This window comes from Ailuropoda melanoleuca, chromosome 7 (genome assembly GCF_002007445.2).
Source record: "Ailuropoda melanoleuca isolate Jingjing chromosome 7, ASM200744v2, whole genome shotgun sequence".
In the NCBI taxonomy this organism is placed as follows: domain Eukaryota; kingdom Metazoa; phylum Chordata; class Mammalia; order Carnivora; family Ursidae; genus Ailuropoda; species Ailuropoda melanoleuca.
In genome coordinates, this window is record NC_048224.1 from 128,993,112 (window position 1) to 129,005,948 (window position 12,837).

The following is a 12,837-nucleotide window of genomic DNA, read 5'->3' on the forward strand; positions in this document are numbered from 1 at the left end:
TGGCACACACAACATGGATTGCTTTAGCGTCACATTGACACAATTTTCATTCTGTTATCATTCTGATAAACGATTTATTTTAAAATCCCCAAGTCTTTAAACACACAGACGCCAAGGATGAGATTTTTTTCCCCCCTCCAATGTCATCTGCTAAATAAACTCTTGTTACTAGAACGACTTGACTGAATAATGCTGACCACATCCGTAAACTGTCTCTCCCTCCCCATTGCCATGACATCAGAGGTGATGTGGCAGGAGGGACACAAACACTTGGCTTTTCTGAATGTCAGAGGACATTTGGGCTCGAAGTCAGATACGTATTCTAACAGTAGACACTTTCTTTTCAACAGGTACCTTTAACCTTATTTTTATTGTTAATTTTTTCCCTCTGGCCCACATAATATGAATCCAGAAAAAGAACACATTTTATGGGGAAAAAAGTAACTACTACCAAATGATAAGGAATCTTCTTGCTAAAAGAAGTCCCCAAACATGGAAGATCTAGTCCCCTAGATGTATTAACTCATGGTCTGCAGCTTTTACTAACTGCATATGTTTTTGCAAAATATCAGACAGATCAACCTCTACGTTATCTATTTGTTCATCTCCATCTCACTTTCATTGCTAAAAATATTTTCTTCACAAATGAGAAAAGAGTAGACAGCAGAATAAGGAATAATATTCCAAGGCCAAAATTATGTGATTTGCTATCTGTCCTCTGATTCACACAAGAAACCAAATGTGCTCAAAATGATTTGCGGAATGAGTCTATAATCTCAGAGTTTATACCTGAGGAAATGGTGATGCCATCTGCTTTCTCTTCTCTGAAGAATACCTCAACCTAATGTTCAGCTGTGTCTGAAAATAGTACCTGCTATGGGATATACATTCCAAACTGTTAAAACACCTGGTTTAAGCATACGTTGTAATTTAAAGTCCTTTTTAAGGATATTAAAAATATAAATATGCCTGACTTTAAATAGGCATTGTGCCAGTTCTGAAACCCCATCAATTGCAAGAAGTACCAATGACTGACGGCCATATTGGATGTAATATGCAAGATAAACACGTGAGACAAGTCTGTCATAACTCAAAGATATAGCCTAATATTAGAAATGCTAGAAAACGTGCAAAAACATATTTCTAAAGCAAGGACCTGCCTCAGAATAAAAAAAAGTGGCTTCATAAATATCTCATTTACTGTCCTGAGTATACACTTTTAAAGCAACCAAGTTGATTTTTTACTTATTTTAAAAGATATATTGTCATGCTTAAAACCTTCTGAAAAATATTAATCTTATTTCAAAGGACATATGTGTTCTCGGCATTTTTCCTGTTAATTCAATATTATATACGTAAGGGAATTTAAGTACCACTGATACTCATTGTCTTGCTTGCACTTCATAGCTATCAAAGAATTTCAGAGTTAGATGTGGTCTTACAAGCCATCTCAGCTAACTCCTCACCTCCCCATGTGACTTTTAAGAGACCTGAACAATATCTCCAGGGGGTCCTCATCCAGTCTGTTTTCACACCTCCAGCTCCAAGTGCCACTACCTAATGGACAGTTCAGTTAGAAAATGGTTTTCCATAACAACCTCAAATTACATTCTCTGCAAGTTAATCCGATGACCCTGAACTCTCTCTTACACTGAATTATACAAAATGCAGATTTTCTTCAAGTGTTTCTACCTCTTCCCTGGCTTTTCGCCCTATCATACCTGTGGAAAATACGAATTATCATGCAAATAAATTTAATATATTCCTAGAGCAATATATAACAGCAAAGTAAACGCAAAGTGTTATGTTATATGTCTTGCACATGTATCACTTACTTGCAAACATGTCTGACTTAGCTTCCCTCCCACAGCATGGTTTATGTAAAATATTCTACACGTAGCTATCACTTTCAATTTGCCATTTGACACAAATAGCTTCTGTTGATACACAACAGGATGCACTTTACAATAAAAAGGTCAATAAAAATGTCTTAATGTTGTAAACATTTACTTTTCATGTACCTGGGTAATGACCCAAATATAATGAACCTCTATCTTCTGAGTGTTTTTGAAAGAGTGAAGACTATTTGGCCACAGTGGATTTATTATTTTCATTATTTCCTATCAAAATCCAAGAGTAAAGATAAGACCCCCCCATGGTTACGTGTAAGGTCGTGTCTTCCCCTGCGTCCTACATGGATATGCTAATGAAGGCGCGAAACTTGGCCTCCATTGGATTAAATTCCTGGCGGTCCTCTGCTGCCCCCAGCTGGTCAAACTGAGGCCTGACAAAGCCTTTCCTACTCAAAAAGAAAACAAAAAATGCAGGTGGTGTACGTGGGGAGGGAGCACTCTTCCTAGTTTCATTTTTTTCTAAAATAAATTTTAAATAAATTCTAAAATAAATTTTAGACTCTGGCACCCTGCAAATCTCTCACATACTGTATTTATGTCATATTGGTTGGCCCAACAGAAGGTACTGTATTCATTGTTAAAGAGGACTTTTTAAAAAAGATGTAGATGCTACAAATTTCCCATAAAATACCTAGGTACAGGCGTAAAGAAATCATGTACGTATATATACATATACATGCTCACACATACACATGTATACATACAGCATGTACTGCCTTCTCTGCGGCTTTTGGGAGAACTGACAATTAGGAGCTCAAAAAGCTAACGGAGGGAAAGGCTGAAGCCACACAGATACATCATCAGATTCAGAGTTGTAAATGGAGACTGAGTTCTAGGAGAAGATGCAAGGCCTGTGAGACACCAGAACCAATGTGGGATGAGCAGGAATTGTAGGAACAGAGGAGAAGGCTAAAAGAATCAGCTACACACTGTTTATTGGGAAGGCAGAAGGAGAAACACTGATTGAGGATGGTGTCACTGAAAACTGAAGCAAAAACTGCAGGATGAAAGAGGAGAGAGGCAGGAAGGACAGGCTCTCTGTGGGTAGCAGGAAGAGAGAATGGGAATCAACCATGTTAGCAATATGGTGCTTGGCTGCAAAACACAGCCAGCTGTCTCTCTCCTCCAATTCAAGCCACCATCGCAAAATCTGTTTGCAGTGGGAGGAGCTGCTGTCTATCTTAATGGATGAAGGTTATATATTCATGTGTTGATCATTCGTTTTACTTTTGTTTGTTTTCTGTGTTTCCTAAATGATTATCTTTGGAGTCAGGGACTCGGTCTGCTGATTTTTTTTTAAGTCCTTTAAAGTTTAAGTATTTATTTCAACTGATAGTGAGGGAGTCCCTGTGTTATAAACTATCTGGGCAAAGGCAGTGTAGCAAGTCCCACAGAACGGTGAGAATTTAATTTCTGTTCGCTAAATAGGAAATGAAAACTAAAACCAACAAAACTTGTTTCAACCCCTTGTCTGCAGAGCTAGAAAAAGCCCTAACAAACAAGATGTGGAAAAGTCAAGTATTATAGCCTGAGATGTGTCATGAACGTACATTCTATAGCTGAGTGCAGGACTCAGCAGGGGCTCCTGAGTGCCACCGATTCGGTATGTGTAAGGCACATATAATACTGATCTAAATTAAGCTTAGAATTTTATAAAGAGAGTCTATACCCATTACATTGAACTCTGTTGGGGTGGAAGAATGGGTAGCTGTTGTATTTCAATTCCTCAGCCTTCTTACTCTGAACTATTATCAATTTAAAACATTGGGAATATTGTCTTTACTCTTAGCCTACATGAAGAAAGAGGTATGAAGATAACAGTGAAAGGGATTCATATGATTAGAAATGATGAGAAGATATTAATAAGTATACATTAAAGACGTTACTTGGAGTAAGAACAAATAATTGTCTACATAAAACAGTTACTAGCTATGTGATGCTCGGAGAAAAGATGAAACAATTCAGAGAACACACCACTAACAGAAATGGTATTTATTATAAATGATGGCATTAGTTTTTAAAATGCTGCATGGTTGGTATCTTTTAGGTTTTCTGCTTTGAGAAACCTTTAAGGAGATGAAACACTTAAGTTTCTAGAAATAGTACATGATGCCATGTCTCCTCTGGTGATATGAAAAAAGTAAATTAAAAATATGCTCCCACTTTTTGGTAGAATCTCTACTGTGAAGTTAGAAAGCCCCAAAGTTAGGAAGGCAAGATGAACAAAAAGGTCTTGGCTTGCAAGTGAAGCGGCCTCATAAGCAGACTTCAACCTGATTAAATCTTACCATTGTCTACAGAAATTCCAAGCACACTTGATATCTTTCTCACACTGAAAACACAGAAAAAGTCACTTTGTTATTGGCTTTTCCACACCCTCATAAATTGATTCATGGGCTTTATGTTTTCACAGCAGTTTAAGGATTAACATACATTCAACGCTGGAATGTCAGAATGTGGACACTTGATCAACTACATGCATGGGCTCGAAGAACGATAGGAACTGGTCCCAGACGTCCTCAGGACTTGCACAGCGAAAATCCAAATATTCAATTAAACATATCAGAGAATGTTTGGCTGTCAAACCTGCCAAATTTCACATTAAAAATACTGAATGGAAGGGTTGGGACAAAGGGTCTGGCACTTTTAGGGCTGGTGCCGTAGCTGACCATGTTCCACATTGTGTCACTCTCCTCCAAAGAAGGGAATTTCGCCATGAGCTCTTCATCCCACTTGCTCTGCGCTGGAAGAAAAGTCAAGTTGGTGATGTGGTGTGGTGCGGCCTGGGGCTCTCCCCTCTGAGATGTCATGTGAGGTGTTACGATGGTATGTCATGGGACTTACTGTGGTTAAAAGTGAGAGAGTTATCCAGGCTGCCCAGCTGCTGCAATCTGGCATGCATCATTCCTGTTCTGTTACGGGAAACAGGCAATGTCTGAGATTTTCGATCATGAACTATGGGTCCCAACCCCTCCTGGTTCCTGCAACATGAGTGAAATGGGATAGAAGCAAAAGTTAGACTTGTTACACTGCAGCGAGACGAGGAGGGTTAGTGAGGCCAGGACACAGCACAAGGGGAGCGGCCACACGCTGACTGGGAGCAGCGCGGCCTGCTTGGGGCCGGGTGAGCCAGAGACGCACACACAGGCGGCAGCTCTAAACAGGGTTCACAGCAAAGCACCTGATGACGAAGAAGCAAAAACCAAGCCAAAGCAGGGAACTTCTCAGTTTTACAAAGTACTTTAGAGATGCTGCTTTTTAAAAATTGGAGCATCAGTCCGACGTGGTGCTAAAGGTTAGCGTTCTGACAACTGCCAAACACCACGAATCTTTTCGGATTATATATGTTATTAAAGAGCAAAAAAAAAATAACAAACTTTTTTTTAATGAAAACAATGCTTTGGAGGAAACAGAGAACAAACATGCAATGAGAGGGATTATATGAGGCGGTTTTCACACCTTTATTCTTACCCAGGCAGGAAGGAGAAGAGCCACACACTTTGTTAAACTTGTCAGCAGTCAAGTAAAGAAAATAGAAAAGTGACCTGGGTTAGCAATCAAACAGCTAACTTCCTACTGTGTACCATCACCAGAGCAGATGAAAAATGAGACCCTTGCTGGAATGACACCTGTCCCCCGGCCCGTAGCCAACCGTCTCCCTCACTGTGTTATTGTGTGGGGCAGAACAAGGCATGCATGGAGTATCATCGGGCAACATGCTGCTGGGTGATTTCACAGGGACACAAGGAGAAGATGCAGTGTTCATCAGATGGGACTGCCACAGAGGGCAGAAACCGAAAGCATTCAGATGCCTGCTTGGGATCTTCGTCACATGGAGCAGAAACCACGGGAATCTTCTACAAAGCAGGGCACATCTTTCCGCAATGCACATAACAAGCACCACCACCTTCCACTCCCGCCTTCCTATGCCTACCTATTTTTAGGATAGCCTGAGGAAGCACACTTTTACATGCAAATATATACAGGGTGCTTATAAAGTTCAGAAGATTTTTTTAAAAAATTAAATTTACAGCCATTAAAAAAAAATAAGTTCACAGTTACACAAAACCCAATTCTAAAATATTTTGTTGGGGAGAAACCTTCAGCTTCCCACATGCACCATGTTCAGCTCTGCGGCATATCATCCTATTTTGCACAACGCTCTCCAAATGCCATCTTGTGCTGTGGGCGACAGTTACTGCAAGAAGGCTGTGAAGCTTGCTGGGCACAGTGCCTTCCGGTTACAGATATACCGTGTGCCCATCTTCAAGGGGCAGAGTCAAAGAAAATGGAGTCGGGGTGCGAGCCGTTACTGTATAAGGTCACCTTGTATATACTTGCGTTTGGTACTCAAAAGTGCAAATGTGAAATTTACTGTTAGGATATTAAATAACAGCTAAAATGAGAGAACTTTAAGTGCCACCGCATTTCAGTTAAAAATAAAAACGAATAGGATGAAAGCATAAAATATGCTCTCTAAATTTGCTCTTTAAAAAAAACAAAACCCACAAACTTTTATTGAACATGAAACATAATTCTGGGAGTGTCTCAGATATCCCAAGAAAAGAACAATGTTAACATAAAAAGTAAAATCTCCACGCTCAAATAGTCTTAAAAATCTCTTTCCTGTTTCATTGCTGTAAAACAGAATGGTCGATAAGAAAAAAACCTCAATCACTACTAAATTTTAAAGTTTGTCCTAAAATATACATACGTTTACTTATAAATGAACTATTAAAAACAGAAACAATGGAAAAACAGGATGCTTAGACCAACCCCATAAAGACATTATCACAAGATACACAACACGGACAAAAACAAATACAGACGCACGGAGCAGCTGCAGAACAGGAGTGAGAACGTGGTAAGGACAAGATGTGCTCTCAGGAAATGGCTCCAAGAAGGAGGGGCTTGGGTGCCCCTCACAACGAGTGTCCAGCTCCCCTCGAACTCAGTATGGATCTGAGAGTATGGTGTGGAGCAGGGCCATGAGGATTTACGAAACTCAACCAAGAGTTTCTGGTCAGACGAAAACAGGGCACGGACAGCTTATCTGGACCAAGGGAGAAAAGGCTCCATTGCATAGGTTTTTACGGAAGTCCGAACAAATCTGAGATGGACTGAAAACATACTTTCATGAAGAAAAAAGGAAACGTGGTTATGTGAGAAATTGGTATCTTCGTAGTTGGGAGAAGAAATGGTAAAAAGTGACCTTTGAAAGTCAAACAGGGGCAGCAAAACCAGTGAAGGAGGAGAAAAGAGCGAGAAGACACACCTGGGAGAAGAGAAAAGGGACACGGAAAGAACAGAACACGGGGGAGCATATGTAAGTGCAGCAGCAGGCCACGAAGGGAAATCCTTCCAAGAGATGTGCATGAGGCAAAATGAGACAGAAGGAGTGTGGGAACACGGTGAAAGATGCCACCAGATTTGAGGGTAGCAGTCCAAAGACATCGTGGCTGTTTACGAGAATTCCAACTGCCAATCATCACAGATGACAATTCCCACACGTTCAGATCCAAGTAATACAGAGAACAATACACATTCAAACTAAACCCCCACAGTACCTGGCTATATATCGTTTCCCCATGTACTGGAACTGGTGTAAGCAGACTCTGCAGACAGGATGAAAGGTTATTAGGAAAACGTGAAAATAAAATGGTTTTCAATATATTGCTTTATTAAAACCCATCAGCAACACCTGAATAAACTTGTACACCTACTACTAGCCTCTTACTTCTGGTGTTCAGAAATTCTCAGGAAGGTCTCTCTCACCCAGAGAAAATCGCTAACCTACAGGGGAGGCACCACGATGTGCTGTCCATACTACGCAGGGCGGTTAAAGCCACAAAGGAAAGCCTGGGACCAACAGGATCATCTACCGGCTCAGGGTTTCGACATTGACTCACATAGTTCGCGTAAAGCACAGGCCCTGGTGCGCTGTTCCCAGCTGCTGGGGGCTGTTCCCAAAACATTTTGGATTTGGAAAACCATCTGGCCCCAGCAATTTTTTTAAGTAGGCTCCATGCCCAGCATGGAGCCCAATGCGGGGCTTGAACTCATAACCCTGAGATCAAGACCTGAGCTGAGATCAAGAGTCAGATGCTTAACTGACTGAGCTACCCAGGTCCCTCTGGCCCCAGCAATTCTGGATAAGCCATTGTCAATTCATGTTTTTTTTTTTTCTTTTAAAGCAAAGAGCTTAAAGGAAATCAGAAACTTAAACTGAAGAGATAAAATGAGGTAATGTAGATAAAACGTAAGGTTTCACTTACATTTAAAAATTATAGCTATTTTTGTCTCAGTTTTTACATCTGCTTGAGCTAAGTTAGGTTCAACTTCAAAATGTAGTAGCATCCACCCAATTCAGCTAATAAACCAGGTCATTTTATTCAAATGGTTTGTACACATAAGCAGTTAGCTCTCATCTATAACAACCACATATCTAATAATTGAGGGTTGGTTACTGCCCACTGAGTCATGTGCTCCTGAGAGCAGGTGCTGAGGTCAGGTCCAGGAGAAAGAGCTTAAAAAGTGTGAATATGAATAGACTGCATTCCTGGTTCAACTACATACTACTGTTCCCACCTCCTAATTCGCCAGGAAAAATCAAGAGGCAATGAGGAAAACAAAACTACTCACTCAGATATTGTAAAAAAATCCATAAGTTCAGCTGTTGAAGCCTTGTTCCAATATGTAAACAAAGCATCTAGAAAGTAAACATTAATTTGGTCAGAATCATGATGTGTATTATATACATTAGGGGATGGGGAAAAGATTTTGGAGTATAAACCCTCAAACCCTTTTATAGCAGATCAAAGAACAAACCACAGTGACTAATCTTTACTGGTAACATACACAATGTGCTATTCAATTTAAAGAAGCTATATTTGAACACCTGAGCTTTAATTTCATCATGCATCACCTAGCACTACATAGTACATATTTAACTTACACATAATGTGCTCCTAAATTTCAAAGAATATAAGTAGGCAAATAATCTCAAGTTAGGCTCTCTGCCTACTACAGAATCTCTCTCCAGTAAGGAATCTGTTGAAAATTCTTGCATGAACTCTCTTCCTAACACATACATGCAGAAATGGAAGCATACGTGCTCACACACAGTTTTTCCTTTGAGTTTTAACTCAGTAATATAGCTTGGATCTATTCCAATCTTTCCAAGTTGCCTGATATTCCTCTCCGTAAATGCACTATAACTGAGTTACCCAGTCCCTTACCGATGGACTTTTACTTGTTTTTCCCCCTTATGTTTTGTTATCTTAAATTATGCTTTGAAGAATATCCTTTTACAAGGACGTATGCACACTTGTCCAACTACATCTATAGGACAAATATTCTTAGAAGTGAAAGAGCCATGTCAAATGTTATGTGCATTTAAAATTTTGATAGATGTTGCCGAAGAGCCTTCCAAACAAGCAATGTATGCAAGCTCCTGTTTCTCAGCATAATGATGCAGTATACTCTCGATTACGAAGTCACACTCACACCTGTTCTGCATCAAGATGACTTGGCATATTTTTAGTAAAGGCAAATCCTGCAAACCTATTTACAGGAAGCATTCTCTGTGCATGACCCTCAACTTTTTAAAATTGCACAAAGGGTGTTATCATTTGATAGTTAAACATTTTTGCATTCTTGTATTTTATACTAAGGTTGAGAAACTGGTGAAGAGATTTCTCTCAGGGAGAAAGGCCACTGAGATTGGGGACTGAGGAGAGTGAGAACATGTCTGCAGAGATACTGATGGGTCATGAAGGTGCACGGCCACAGACTTTTCACTCCACACTTGTCAAGAATGGTGACAGGCAGGAGAATACAGCCATGAGATATACATGGAGAATCTGTTATATGCGAGCAGTGTGCTAGGTGGTCTCATGATTGCACACCTGTCATATCAGAATCCCCACCATAACCAGAGGCAGTGCTCCAATTTACGGATAAGCTAATGAGGCTCAGGGAAGTCAAGTCGTTCTCCTAACCACCAGCCTAAAGAATCATGGTGGAATGGGGATTTAAATCAAGTACACCTGATCTTAAAAGACACATTTAGTTTATTAGACCAGTAACATGGGTGGGTCAGTGAGCTTCCATCTTTTAGGAATTCTGAGTTTAGATTCCAGAGGGACAGACCCTGGTTACTTGAGGCAGGCCATACTCATGTGGTGAGCACCTAGAGAGCCAAGTGAACATTGGAGGACCTCTCAGGGTCAACTTGCATACATCTGTGGTCACCCCAGCACATATCAGACAGAGCCAGCTGGCCTGCCAAGGGGCACCAAGCTGCCTTTCCTTGCTCTTGGCTATGGGCTGAGCCTGAGGCTCAGGCTACAGACGGAGGAGAGGATGTAGACAACTAACCTCTATGAAGGAGGGAGGGGCCCAATGTGTAGGAGGTGCTCCTTTAATGTGGGAAAAGGGAAAGAGTAGCTGTACAGTTACACAGTTGAATTTGGTTGTCTGTCTGGTAAACTACTCCAAAGGCAACTTCTCCCCCACCCCATATCATACACAAGAATCAAGTCCAGGTAGATATGAAGATTTAAATGTGGAAATTTGAATAATACCACTTCTAAAGAAAATACAGAAGAATATCTTCAAGACTCTGGGGGTAGGTAAAGATTTCTTAAACACAACACAGACACACACACACAAATTCAAGTTATAAAAGCAAGGAAATTGATAACTTGAAGGTAATTAAAAAAAATCTCTAAAACTGTTTTTGAAGAGGTCTTGCATTTTAAAGTATATGCATGGCCTTCCAGAGGGCTGCCTTTAAAGGATAATTTTCACTTGGATGCAAAATTTCTGGTACACTGGTCTTAAAAAAGCAGTTAGGTTCTAGTTATAAATCATACTTATTATTTGAAACTTAAAATATTTTAAGGAAAACTTTCAGCATAGGAAAAACAGAATTACAAAGCTGGCTAAAATTCACCACCATGATGTAAAGTTCAGAACTTTTAACATTAAGGGAAGAATTTCAACTTTATAACCGAAATACCTGAATAAGTACCCAGTGCTTTGCTATTTGGTCATCATTCAAGGAAAATGTTGTCTATTTGTTGTGTTTTTAAAAGCTATTTTAAAAGTAACAAATTGACAGAACAATAAAAAACTCAGTCCTGAAGCATTTTAAGGACAGGTACATGGTTCCTAACATCTGAGTACTAAGGTCTGGCTGTTAATGTTGTAGAAATGGAAACTCGAGAGGCCTTTAGCATTTTGTTTTCAAAAGACTTTGCCTTCACTCAATACACTTCACAGGACACTTTCTGATACGTTGCAGCGAAAGTAAGACAAGATTTTTGATCAAGGAAGAAACGTGACATTGTACCATGGCACGATTTTATGTGATTGCTTATATCACAAAACCAGAGTTGAAATGTCCCATCATGGATGTTTATTCTATTAAAGCTTTATTCTATTAAAAAATGTGGTTGTCAAACCCTTCACGAGAAACTTAATCTACTATGATACCACTAACTCCATCAGAAAACTAAAAAAATCACGTCTCACTTCCAGTTAAAGCCTGTAATGTCACAAACACTCTAAATAGAAGAGATGTTTAGATCCCCCAACACTACATATTCTAATTCAAGAGGCTGACTAATAAAGTTATGCAAGTTGCCAGTAAGTTGGTTTGGACAAATGAAATTGTTTTTAACAAAAATCAAAGGCTACCTCATTTACCTGCTTCTGTCTCCTTTGATTACAGTGGTAGATCTGAGTTTAATAAAAAAATTTTAAATGGCCCATGCGTATTTTAGAACTCACTTTCTAGAATAATTAGTAAAAATCCTTTTCCGAATTAAGCCTTTTATTTCTGCAGACTATAGTTAGTAAAATAACATGTATTCCAAATGAGGAAGAAAAGCCTTTTAAGTCCTTTTATCCTTTCAAGCAATTACAAGTTTGAAAAAAGAAACCAAATACTGAAACAAAGTAAAACCAACATCTTCACGTTTACCTACCATCAGACATGCTTTTTAAGATGTAGAGGAAACACATCAGCAGGCTCTTTATCTCAGACTGGTCAAGTTTGTCACAACGAACCACAGAATTTCCCAAAGTGCCACTTTGTTGGTGCTAAAAAAGGGAAATATAGGTGATTTTTTAAAATCCTTCATTATAGAGAAAACAAAATTAGGTTCACTTTTCTCCCTTGCAAGAGAAAGATTCTTAGAATTGGGTCAAATCACAAAAATTGGAAGGTATAACTCATTTGTCAGCAAACCACAGGCACACCTTCACCAAATACACACACAGGTGCTAGAAGCTCTGACTTGCCTCCTTTGCATACTTTCCTAAGAGACAAGCCATCAGGCAGAGACTTTTCAAACTGGGTAACCATAGCCGTAGGTACCAGCTTAGTTCAAAATGCCAAATATATTCGCATGCAAAAAAGGATGTGTGCTAGGGTCAAACAGAAATGATGAGTCAGAAGACACTGCAGAACCAACCATATCCTCAGGAGAACAACAGCGGCTGAAAAAGCAAATAAAATCTACACTCCTATTGTGTTCCAGCCACGAGGGCCTGGGGCTGAGTCCCTGTCATTCAGCTGACATTGTGGGGGCACTCTTGGGGGGGAAACAATAGGCAGGTACCCAATAGGGACAAATAAGGACACCTCAGCAGAGCTTGGCCAAAGACCCTAAACTGATGAGATCATTCCCTCATCAGCTTAGCTCAACACTGCAAACTTCAGAAAGCAGAGGGCACAGGGTGAGAACAGTTTTGCCACTAGACAGCAAGTTTACATGTTTAAGGGGTTCACATTGGAAAAAAAAAAAAAAGAACAAGAATCTCATCACCTGATAAAAACACAGGAGATTTTAAAATCTTGGAAGTTATATTTCCAATTGAAAGCAGGATTTTTAATTTTTTTGGCAAATACCGAAGC

The 12,837-nt window shown here is 39.7% G+C and overlaps 1 protein-coding gene across 27 annotated transcripts in view; it reads right to left on the reverse strand.

Moving 5' to 3' along the window:
- DOCK9 (dedicator of cytokinesis 9) overlaps positions 1-12,837 on the reverse strand; it is a 271,968-nt gene that overhangs the window by 46,949 nt on the left and 212,182 nt on the right. For 16 of the 27 annotated variants that reach the window (XM_034665402.1, XM_034665412.1, XM_034665406.1 and 13 more), the window contains exons 35-38: positions 11,906-12,020; positions 8,556-8,622; positions 7,481-7,528; positions 4,758-4,894 (exon numbers count right to left, since the gene is read on the reverse strand). In XM_034665402.1, the coding sequence (XP_034521293.1) occupies positions 4,758-4,894; positions 7,481-7,528; positions 8,556-8,622; positions 11,906-12,020 (367 nt within the window). Of the gene's footprint in view, positions 1-4,201; positions 4,246-4,757; positions 4,895-7,480; positions 7,529-8,555; positions 8,623-11,905; positions 12,021-12,837 lie in introns of all 27 variants that reach the window. The other 11 variants (XM_034665414.1, XM_034665410.1, XM_019794800.2 and 8 more) reach the window with 2 other exon arrangements.